Source organism: Diceros bicornis, chromosome 27, assembly GCF_020826845.1.
Source record: "Diceros bicornis minor isolate mBicDic1 chromosome 27, mDicBic1.mat.cur, whole genome shotgun sequence".
In the NCBI taxonomy this organism is placed as follows: domain Eukaryota; kingdom Metazoa; phylum Chordata; class Mammalia; order Perissodactyla; family Rhinocerotidae; genus Diceros; species Diceros bicornis.
In genome coordinates this window covers 15031803-15044356 of record NC_080766.1, presented here as the reverse complement: position 1 = coordinate 15044356, position 12554 = coordinate 15031803, and the positions used below count along the sequence as shown (strand labels likewise).

The window sequence follows — 12554 nt, the reverse complement described above, 5'->3', positions numbered from 1 at the left end:
ATACTACATAATTAGATTCATTAAAAATGTACAAATTACCAAATTAAATTAAATTTTGAGTTAAAATATGTCTGAATGCCTTTTTAAATCTCTCCTATGGCAAACATTGCTTCCCAGATTTATTGGGGGTATTATTTTCATCTGCCCTACAAAACTATTAGCTCTTTGTCAGTAAATACATTATTGTATTTATCTTTCTGCTACCTCTAGGTCTAACATAACAGTTACATGTGGTATGGGCATGCCAAGTGTTGGTGCAGTTAATTGATACTCACATATGCATACCTAGGTAATACTTGCCTAGAAAATGTTTATGCAAGCAGCTTTAAATAGTGCTATAAAAAGATTAAGCAACATTAATGATAACAGGCCAATCACATTGTCCCCATTCTGCGAGTAGGAGATAAAATACAACAAAAAGAAGGCACTAATGAGTTAGGATGGTGCCTTACTAAGCGTGTAATTAATGTTATTAAGAAACATTGCAGTTGCATATTAAAATTCCGTTAACTAAGCAGGCCTCCAGCATCAGTACATTTGTTCCTTGGTTGCAAGTTTTTTTCCTCTTTTTTTCCTGATTGGCATCTTCCTGCAATCTTCTTCTAAAAAAAATGAGATAATGGGATGTGATCAGCCTTGGTGGTTTAGCTGGAGTGCTGACATGACATTTCTGGCAACTTGACAGGTTAAGTGAGTGAAAATGGATGTCTTGTCTCACCATAGACTTCAAGAGCCATTTTTTTAAGCTATAGATTTCCCCTCCTCACTCCTACACTTGCAACCCCTTCTACCCTCGATATGAGAAGTCTAGTTTTCCCAATTTAAGATCTGGAGAGGATTTTTTTCACCACTCTTTGAACTATTCTCCTTCTGCTGGTGAAAAATGAGATTTTTAAAAAAATAATGTAAATATTGCCTTATTTAACAATTCATTAGTTTTTAAATTGATAATATTTTCCTTGAGAATTAACTATCCCTTAAAGAAAACAAAATTTTATTTTATTCTCAGCATTTTAGTCAGGAAAGCAAGTAGAAAAAGCAAAGTTACTATTGATAAAAGACAGAGTAATATGGGAAAATGTGATTTACAATTCAGAATTTGCTTAAACTGTTGAGAGATTTTCTACAGAGTTCTCAATTGATAACTTTTGCAGAATTCAAAAGTTCTATGAAATTTGCATGTTGAATCTCAGAATGATTTCCTTATAGTTACATGATTTCCTGTACTTACCTATAATTGAAATGAGATCTATTTTAGTAATCTGAAGTATAATAAAATTTAAAATCATCTATAAACATATCCAACTTAGTTACTTTATGAGTTATCCATTACACTTATTGCAATGCAGAAACATTTAATACCATTAGAGGATTAAATTGGACTTGCTAAAGCCAGTAAAGACCATTTACATGGAAAAACCCAGGGTTCCACCAACATAATCTTCAGTTTAACAAACTGACCTGGATTGCCGAAGATGGCAATGAAGCCAGGTGAGGGTTGGTGCATTGGTGCAGTTTGGGAAACTCCTATCTCCAACATAATGCATGTGTTTTTCCCTCTGTGAGGAACAACTTTCCACCCTTGCTTCCTTACCTGCTTAATCTCAAAGGAACAAGTCAATCTCCCAATCTCTCTTTTTCTCTCTCAATGCTTTCCCCAACTGTTGGAGACAGAGTCAAGTTACTCTCATAATGGCGGGACATCCTGTATTACAATACTTAGGTTCATTGTGTCGTATCATGCTTGATTGTTTTCATGTGAGTTTCCTCTGGTAGGTGGTGAGTTCCAGAAGACAGAGATCTTAGTACCCTTAGAACCTAACACAAGCTAAAACCTGTAAATGTTTACTTAAAATAATTAAATAGTATTATGAGCTAAAGTGCCAACTAACATCTGAATTCATTTCTAGCCCAAACTTATTACTGTGTTGTTTTCCAGTAAAGTGTTGTCTTAAAAAAAGTTAAGGCCAAATACAAAATGGCTATGTTTATATAGCTGTTTATTATAACACTATTTTTATATGCTTGCCTATGAGATCCAAAAATGCAAGATAATTGGAACCAAATGACTTTACTCTTTTCAAAGGCATTCTATCCACTCTGGATAATCATAGAATTATTTCATTTTGACATTTCCATTTTTTATTTTCAGGGAGGAGCATATTATGTGTGACTGTAAATTGAAGAAAATGGTTTTAACCACTATCACAAAACATATGCATACTTTTTTGTGTGTCACACATCCTCAAAACTCAGTACTTTTGCCCTCCTTGGAATTGCTTTCAGAGTTCCTATACATGTCAATTTAGAAAGCCACTTATATTGTTTTATAGTTACACTATATAATACATTTGACTAACTCCATGACCTAATTTAGTCATTAGACTTTGAATAACCATGAGTTACTTTTAGAGTTTTAGACTTTATATGAACCTTCAAAAATTAGTCTTCCCACAATCAATAAATTCCATAAGAGTGGTTAAAAAATGTAGAGGGTAATAGCTGCATAATTGCAACACATCTTTACTCATACAAGGATTGAATGCAATTTGTATATGTGAGACTTCTCATAGGTGGAGAGTTGTATACGAACTCTAAATAGATGAAGAATCTAAGGATTGTGATTCATTGTAGTCATTCCATTCTCTTTGACCACTTACTTTACTTTCCATATTTATGAAAGCAGTAGACCATTTAGTACTTTTCCTTTTTCATTTCGACATTGAAAAGGCAGATATATATTAGATTATTAAATTATTGCTGAAAGAAAAGGTATAGATAGTGGTTTTTATCATGGAATAGGAATTTTTAATATTAGCTAGAAGTAAGGTACTGGCTGAAAAAGAAAACATATCACTCATTTAGAAGAGTTATTGCCGTGGAATCAGTATGAAAATGGTTAATTGGAAAAGGTAGGTAATTTAGCAATTTGATCATTTGTATTCCTTGAAAATAGTGACAAATGAGTAAAATATGATTAAATAGGCTTTATAAAAATGATTGTTTAAAATCCTATATTCCTAAATTATATTTTCCATTGTAAATGCATTGTTTACTCTGAGATGAATTATGTGTTAATAAGCTTCAAATCAAATATTTTTATGACATTATGCATTTCCAATATTATTAACAGAAATCCTTTTGAAGTCAAGTGAAGTGTTAAATAGAAAATAATAAAAGCGAATTAAATAAGTTGAAGAAAGAACCATTTATCAGTTAGAAGCCAACCTATTCTGATTATAAACTGAGTAAACATACATCTCTTACTCCTGATCTATATTGCATTTTAATGAAGGGACTTCTTGTTATCTGTTTCTTGTTGGTGGGGGTAAGCTTATTAACTAAATTTTTGCAGGAACTTCTAGAATTGGTTGTTACACAATGCCTATATTTTTCCACATTGTTTTTGTCACTCTGGGATAGTAGCTACTCATTTATGGTCTCTGTTTCATAAAATTTCAGTTTGATGTAGGGGGCATTCTCTACAGAGGGGCATATCAGAATCAGTTACGAGATTTTTTTCAAACAACGTATTTTCTTTGACATACCTCCACCCAAATTACTACAAAAATGTGTCACTATCACTGGTAGGAATGTGTCATATCCTTCAGGTATGATAAGATGGAAAAAACATTGAGTATTTGCTTTCGATCAAGAATTATTATTATTTTTTTTTAATTTTCTATTCCATTTCATTTAGTGTTTACTATTTGGGGTTTTTCCAGGCCAAGTAAAGACATCATTTCAAAATGGTAGACAGCACTCCATACCAGTAGGAGCTTACAACTGAACTGAGGAAGCAAGATACATAGGCGGGGAAAAAAACAGAGAAACAAAGGAATATAAGGGCAAATACCTTAAAGTGGGAAGAATACAAGAAAAGTACAAGATTGGAGTGTGTTCAGGTTAATCATTGTCGACAAGGCGGATGGAAGGATAATAGATATCAAGATGGGTTAACCACAAGAACAAACAAATACATAGGTGATTGATTGAAACTAGGCTGGTCTGCTGAAACGCTGGAGCTAGTCTGGGGACAAGTGAGTGTCAGGATGGTAAAATCTTGGACCAGTTGATGGAAGCCACAGTGCTACACCGAGGAGAATAACTTGCAAGCATTGCAATGACAAGCAATAGAAAAAGCACTCTAGGTTTTTGATAAAGAATGACTTGAAATAAGTATACTTAAGAAAGGTTGTGCTTATAACATAGGTAACACATTAAGAGCAAGATCATATGTTTATGCTACTTTAATAATAAAAGCACCTATTCAGGAAAAACATAATGTTACGATTTTAACAACATTATACCGTATTGAAAATTATACTGTATAATTCTTATCCTTCTGTTTGGGACTAGACATGACAAATTCTCAGTGAGTCAGATCATGGTTTGAAGCAAACCAAATTAATCCAGCAGCTCAGTGTTTAAGAGGTCCATCAGATGGACCTGAAAGTCAAACCAGCCCTCCAATCTGTTGCTTTAATCTTTAAAAGCCTGTGTACCCTTTATAAGATTCAGTTTACTGGTCTTTACATCAGAATGGTAGTAGTTAAGACAAAGGACTCTTTGAATATTAGAAGAGATAATGCCTGTGGATGGTTTAACACACTCCCTGGCACTTAATAAGCACTCAATTAATGTTAATTCTTGTTGTATTAAGCATTTGTGACAGCAAATTTTTAATACAAGCAAATGATGGAAAAGTGTGCTTTTCAAATATGCTTATAGAATATATCAGAATTTAATAAGCAAAAAATATTAAATAGCAAAAAAATTTTCTACTTGAGTTTAAGATACAAAGTTCAAAATGTTTATTATGACAGATCAAGAAGCTTATTCACTCAGGCACAAAATTATACCCAAAGAAAGAGAGCCGTTGAATGTGCCAGTAACCACCCTGTCACATATTAATGTATGCGACTGCTGCCTGACTGTCTCCATGTTCATGTCTGCCATAGAAAGTCATACTTTCCTGTAGAAACAACTCTGAACATGATGTGATTAACCTTTAGGGTCCCTCATCCCCTCATCTCCAAGCCTACCTCATACGTGGCCTATGCTTCCTACTCATGTTCAGGCGCCTGATTTCCCTATCACCCACTCACTCTCACCAGCGGGCATTAGCATAACAGAGCTGTGGCGTGACTTTGATTGAAGCCAGCTTGGGCTGAATGCAGTAGCAAAGCATAATTTAGCAGAAATCAAATCTAATTTACTGTGCATTGTATTTAAATTCTCAAAAACACAGTTTCAAGTGAATAGTACCAGACCTCTAATCTTAATTGACCTTTTTATATTTGGGTCTACTTCCCTGGAAATCACACAGCATACTTTTCTTATAGAGCTATTGTTTTTAACTTTTGTTGATGGAACACTGAATTGTGCCACTCTGCTTTTTTCATCCCATTTCTTGTTATAGCTGAAGCAGTAAGGTATAATCACTTAAAAGATTAAGCAAGTGGGTTATTACATCATGGTTACAAAAGATTTGTCTAATGCTTTTGAGTTTTAGGGAGGATATAAATATGTATTTTATAGTCTTCCATCTTAGACATATATAAGAGAATTGGCTTTTCTATAACTAGCATATTCTTTTGGAGTTTATAACACAATCTCCTTATTGACATTGGATTTAAATGTGTGTTTTGAATTATCATCTTGAGGCCCTAATTGTGTTTTTTTATATTTAATGGGAGCCATCATAGTAAATCCGTTCTATGTATTGCACACATTGTGCTATTATGCTGTGTTGATCAAATGCCACCTCTGCCTACACCCTCCCGTCGGTGTCATCAGCCAAGTACTGTCTTCTCAAACCATTTTCACTGCCACCTGGCAGAAATACTGAAACTGTGAAGTATTATCAGAAGAATTACTCATGCAATCTTTCATTTTAAAACCTCAAAAATAAATTCCTTCTGCTGATATCCCTTCACAGAAGATTGCAATATAGATCTTGGGCCGAGAAAGAGAGTCTGCAAAAGTCAAAGTGGTGGATGCCAATTGTTTTGGTGGTCCAACTTCAGGTGATAATAGGAAAAGGATGTATATTTTCAGAGACTTGAACACTCCAAATGTTTGGCTTTGTTAACTGCTTTAAAATCTTTAGTTTTTTTTTTTCAACTTTAAAAATGATAAGGTGATTCCAGTTCCAGTGAGATTGGTGTGACTCAAGTCCTGGTGACAAGGAAATATTTGGTATATTAGAAATACAGTGTATTTATAATAACTTAGGATAAAAGTACAATGTAAAAAAACATCACGTGAAAGGATATTTCTTTGCATGAGTAACAGAAATGCTGATAGCATTTTGTTAATGGTCTTTAAAAATTCACTGTTGGGTAAACACTCAAGAAATCTTGATTTCTTGGTCTTTTTAGATTATATCATCAGTGGTCAATATTACATTATGATATTGCAGAATTTTTTTGTCCTTTAAAAGTTCTGATGAAATGTTCTCTTTAGGTGCTACTGTGTATAGTAATTCTCAACTGGATTTTCTGTCCCAACTTGCTAAGATTTTCCAGCCTTGTATCTGCCCTTTCTCTTTCAAAAAGAGCATTCTTTGTAAAACATAAATCTTATATCTTTCTTGCATAAATGTCTTTGAATAGATCTGCATATTTTTCAGGGCAAAATTTAAGTTCCTTTAGCAAAAATTATTTGGCCCTACCTATATCACTTCTACATCCTTAATTTTATTCTTAAAATCATTTACACTTAACACATTCAGTTCCACAGATCTCTGCTTTATGTCTGCTTCTCTCTCTGTCCCAAGTGACCTGATTCCTCTTCATCTAGTGAACACTGTCTTCTTCAAAACGACTCCAGTGTAGTCGTCTCTTGACATCTTTCCTCATTGCCTGGTCTAGTTTGCTGTTCTTCCACGCTTTCTCCCCCAGTGCCCTCTGCATTTTTCTATTATTGTACAAATCAGACTCTGCTATATTTGCTTTTATTTATTTACTTACTTGGAAGTCTCTGCCATAGGCCATGAACCATTTTTTATCTGGCTTTCCATTCCCCGTACCAAACAGAATGTGTCATAATTTGTAGTCAATCAATGTATTTTGAATGAATAAATGGACGAATCATATCTTTTCAGAAAAGGGATGGATAGATGTGGTCATTTGCCAGTCCTTATTTTGGGGTCTGTGTTTTAGCAGCTGTGTTAAAATTGCAGGATCTGGATTCCAAAAGCATTTTGCAAAACTGCTCATCTACTAAAAAGTTTTGAAAGCTTGAAAAATCAAATTCAAGGAAGTCTGTAGTTATATTTAAAGTACAGATGATTTTTACTGAAATAGATAAATAGATAGATGCAGAGTGAGCATAATATGCTTAAAAATATAAAACCTGTCTTCATTGCTTTCATTTGATATTTTATTTGATTATTTCAATCATGTGTATTCTCAGTTATTACATTTTAAAAATTATGTAAATAAGGACTTTATAATACATATGGGGCTCTAGGTTTTTACTAACCAGTTATGTGAGCCAAGTTAAATTTTTCTGATCCAAAGCAGTACAAATGAACTATAAGCTGAATATGTGAGTTTTATCAAAGACTGTTAACTGATTTTGACTAAACTGACTTTTTACTTTTGATCATGAGATACAAGCTAAGTTACTCAATACTTCTCGCTCAGTGTCCATATTGGCACTCAACCTTTATAGGATTACTAGGAAGTAAAGAACTATACATTGATTTTAAATTTTTTCCTAATGTATATAATTTTTTTGGATATTGCAGATGATAGAGACCATCTTAAATCTTTTTGGTATAACTGTCTGGTGATTTCACATCTTTACTAAAAAATGGACACTGTGATGTTTTAAGAGTTGTTCTAAAGTAATTTTATAACATTGATTTAAACTATCATTCTTATTAGAAAACATGGAACAAACATCAGTGTATGTACTCATTCAGTGGAATTGAGTAGAAATAACAAGATCATTGTAAGAAACAAGTAATCTCCTGAAAACGCAAGGCAACATAAACCACATTCTCTTCAAATAGATCCATAAATCTTGGTTCAACATCCCGTTAAACTGAGTCTTCTGTTATCTATAGTTATAGAAGAAAATTTCACTTAGTAGATTTATTCCTTCTGTCTCTGGGATCTGTGTTGAATGTATTGAATTAGGAGACAGTATAATAGAACAGCAAAAAAATCAGTCACTACAAATCTCAGTGAATTTTTTGAAAAAATGCTACTGTTGCTTCTAGGCTAGCATTCCTGTGAGAATGAGTAATTGGTTGTATGTTTGAGGCTACCCTACATTTACTCCATTCTTGGACCTGCACTTATATACTCCTGGAGGATGGAAAGAATTCTGGGTAAAGGGCTTTACTGAATGTTGCTTGTTGTTAGAATTCTTTAGAGTTCAGATTTTAGGATTGTTGCCATGTACACCAGGTTCTAAAAATTAGAGTTGATTTCAAAGTTTTTTCTTGATCTTAAGTTTTCTATCATAAGCAACGAGTTAAAGTGGAAACAGATGATTAGAAAAGTCATGGGATAAAGATGGTGTTTTCTCCTCAACAGGAATGGGTTTTGGTATGAGGAAGATGTCCTTGTGAAAACTTCCAGTTATACTGTCTATCTCCTGTCTTTCATTTTCTTCTTTCTTTTTACAATTAATCTACAATTTAAATCTGAACTTTCTTAGGATTTTTACTCCCATCCCTTTATTTTCTTTTCTATTGGGATTACTGTGTCTGGATCTCATTATCTTTGCCTACACCGTTTTACTAGTCTTCCAACCAGACTCTACATTTTTTTTTTAAGGTTTTTTTTTTTTTGTGAGGAAGATCAGCCATGAGCTAACATCCACGCCAATCCTCCTCTTTTTGCTGAGGAAGACCGGCTCTGAGCTAACATCTATTGCCAATTCTCTTCCTTTTTTTCCCCAAAGCCCCAGTAGATAGTTGCATGTCATAGTTGCACATCCTTCTAGTTGCTGTATGTGGGATGCTGCCTCAGCATGGCCGGAGAAGCGGTGTGTTGGTGTGTGCCCGGGATCCAAACCTGGGCTGCCAGTAGCGGAGCATGAGCACTTTACCACCAAGCCACGGGGCCGGCCCTCAGACTCCACATTTTATTGACTAATCTGCCTCCTTCACAAACTTTACCATATTCATTAAAGGGCTAAAGCTTCCAGAAATTTTGCTTTGTATCTGTCCTTCCTCAGCTTAGAAAGAGTCAGAATAAAATCCTCAGTGTGGCTTCTTAAGACTTTCTTAGACTGGGTCCAAATCTATCTTTTGTAGCCAAGTATGTTTACTCAGCTGGGACCCTGCATTCCTACCAGACTACACACTGCATACTAGATGTGTTCTTGCCTCTTGACTTTGCTCAGTAAGCTCCTTCCTTTAAATGTGTTTGTTTCTCCACTTATCTACATGTCACTCTTTCCTCAAAGCCCCCGTAATCTTCACTTCCTGCATAAGGCCTTTCACAGCTATCATAACACAAAGGGATCCCTCTCTCCTGAAGTCCTATCACATTTCTTCTATGTGCTATAACTTAAGTGCTCCTCCACTGTGCTCTGAGGGCACCTCTATCATTGAACTTAACCACAGTCTCAGATAATTGTTGTTTTAGTTTTTCTGTAGTTGTTGTTGTCATCGTCATCATGTTTTGTATTTTTCCTTAGACTATGAGTTCCTTGATGGCTGCATGCTAGATGCTTCTTATCTGTGTGTCTTTAGTGCCCAATAGGGGAACATATTAATTGTCTGACTAATGCTTATTTATCTAAATGAAATGAATTAAATAGAATCAACCACTTCAGACATTTCTTTATATTGTTAATTATCATAGTATCTAATTCCTGTCTCTTCAATTCTTACATGTCTTCAACACGTCAACTCTTCTGTTATAGAATATAAGCATTTGAGAATAGGGATCATATTTAATGCCTTCTGGTACCCCTGCGCCTAGTATAATATCTTGCAAGTGTTACAAGAGCAATCAATGTTTGTCAATAGATTGATTTCACATGAAGGAGATGTTTGAGTAATGGAGTGATTCTTTTCTATCTTTATTCAAATCACAAAACCAAATAGGGAAGCCATGTTTTACCTCAAAAACATTAGAATATCATTACAAATCTGTTTTCCTATGCAAGTATGTGGGCTAAGGTATTACAATATATGACATTTAAAATGTGTCTGCTAATAAGTTTACTTCTTTCTTCACATTTGATAAAGTGCTCTTTTCTTTCCCTGTCGTGTTTTGAAAAATGCTTAAAAATAAATAAAAACAGTAGCCTCTGTCTGGCACTGAGCAATCCACCTACTACCAGATTTTCCCTCTGATATCTTTTTCTTTGTCAATGGTATATATTTACACACTTTCTTTCCTTTTAAATTATAGCTCCTCCACAGTTTGTGGTTAGGCCAAGAGATCAGATTGTTGCTCAAGGTCGAACAGTGACATTTCCCTGTGAAACTAAAGGAAACCCACAGCCAGCTGTTTTTTGGCAAAAAGAAGGCAGCCAGGTGAGTGTGAGCCTTGACTGCTTTTCTGAAATCTCTGAAATCCCTGTCTCTGGTGCTTCTCAAAATTTGCTTTGCCTTTCTTGTTATCAATGTTGAATTTATTTTATTTCTAAAAAAGAGACCATTTAATTCTAAAATAAGTGGGAGTCAAATGTTCTAATACAACATTCTTTGTTTTCTAGTGTTAATTTTCTAAAGTTCTGTATCTTACATAGAATAGATACAACACAATGTAACTAAATTATCTTAAAAAGTCTGACCAGAACCTCTGATTTAAAATCTCTGAAAAGAAAGGTAATTTTACTTTCTTGCACTTAGCTACATGGGAATGTTTAAGTGAGTTAGTACATATAAAACACTTAGAACATCCTGGCACGTGCCAAACAGTCAAAAATATTTCCATTATTAATTGGCCTAGAAACCAGTTTCAATACCCTTTCATAGATAAATAGTATAAATACCTTTTCTTTGTCATTAATTTAAGCATGCTTCCATTTAAGAGTAGGAGAAATATTTTCTCCCATCATCCCTTCTGGATTTCTTCATAGTGGAGTTAGACAGGAAATAACATGTTATATACCAGAAGGAACCAACACTTGTGTGTTCCTTGCTATGCCCTGGTCTGTCCTCTCAGAGCACTCTCTGGGCAGCATGGCCTCTCAGACTCTGCTAAATGTCAATTGCATACACTACTTTTCTCATTTAGGACTTGGTCCAAACTTGGACAAGCACTTAGCCTCTAGGTTCTGAGGCAGTGACTAGAATTTCCAGCTTAAACCAGATCAGAAATTGTGTTCTTTGTCTAAGAATTTATCTGTGCATTCTTGAGGGACCTAGAGATATTTTTGTTATAGACTCTCCAGAACCATCTCCAAGGAGGCATATAGTTCTCAGGAAAAGACCTACTGGTGCTCCTCCTCCGCACCCTCTGTTGGTAGTCCAAATTCTGGAAGAATTTCCTGGAGAATAATGGAAACCATGATTAGAAGTCTCAGGAAATCTAAAAACTTTACCAGAGATGGGAAGTGTTTTAGACTATATTAAGAGAACCTGTTGCTAGAACTTGTGTATGATTTTCTGGGTAGAGAGGCATCAGAAAGTTCCCCTCAGCCATCGTCTGTATTTCTTGTGGGTTCTTATATATTCTTGTAACTCCACAAGCTAGCAGTTTTAACAACTCAACATGGATGGCCAAAGTGTCCGTCTTCCTTTCCTCAATGCTGCTGGCTGGATTCATTTCCCCTATGATTTGTGGAATATTAAATTAGTGATGGGAAGATAAAGTAAAGTGATGGTCACTGCCTTACCCCACATCAGAATTGTTCCAGGCTTAATTCCCATCATTTTTATCAGTTAATAACTATAAAATAAATTTATACTCATAGAGTTTCTTGATTCTTCACTTAAAAATTGCTTTTGGGTGAAAACAGCCCAAACTCTAAAGTGAGTGTAAAGCAATATGACATGGTTATAATGCACATGTGCACGCACACACACACACACACACATTCTGGAAAAAGAAAGAATTCTAAAGCCATTTTTCCCTCTTGTAATTGTAAAATCTTTGTGGCACTATTTAACTTCACTGAAGCTAGAGATGAGGATAATATATTTTATTTCACATAAGTTATGAAGATTACATGGTTAAGTTAGTTTATATAAAAATGCTTTACCCATTAGAAGGTCAACAAGATGTTAGAAAGGCGAAAATGCAGAATGCACCTGCCTCCCCTTGTGTTCTGGCTGAAGGGGCAAGTTCATGGTTCTGCTCAGGCCAGGGCTGCCAGGGCCTGAGGTCTCCCTCTGCCTGGACACTAATGCGCAGCACTGAGGAGAGGCTCAGCACCACTCTGGTCACCTCTGCCCCAGACCCACACGGTGCCTGAGAAGGCTGGGACAGGTAAAGCCCAGAGAGCCCCAGTAGCTCTGCAAGATTCCTCCTCTTGCCTGTAGGTCCCTTCCCTCCACCCACCCTGGGGACTATGGAGTCCATCAAAGTTACTCCCTCAAGCCACTGATAGTAAATACAATGATGTAAATACAT

At 35.2% G+C, this 12554-nt stretch overlaps 1 protein-coding gene across 8 annotated transcripts in view; it reads left to right on the top strand.

The window, feature by feature from the left end:
- The window catches only part of ROBO2 (roundabout guidance receptor 2), a 571268-nt gene that overhangs the window by 456438 nt on the left and 102276 nt on the right, over positions 1-12554 (top strand). For all 8 annotated transcript variants that reach the window (XM_058570694.1, XM_058570692.1, XM_058570693.1 and 5 more), the window contains one exon: positions 10386-10510. In XM_058570694.1, coding sequence (XP_058426677.1) covers positions 10386-10510 — 125 coding nt within the window. The remainder of the gene's footprint in view (positions 1-10385; positions 10511-12554) is intronic.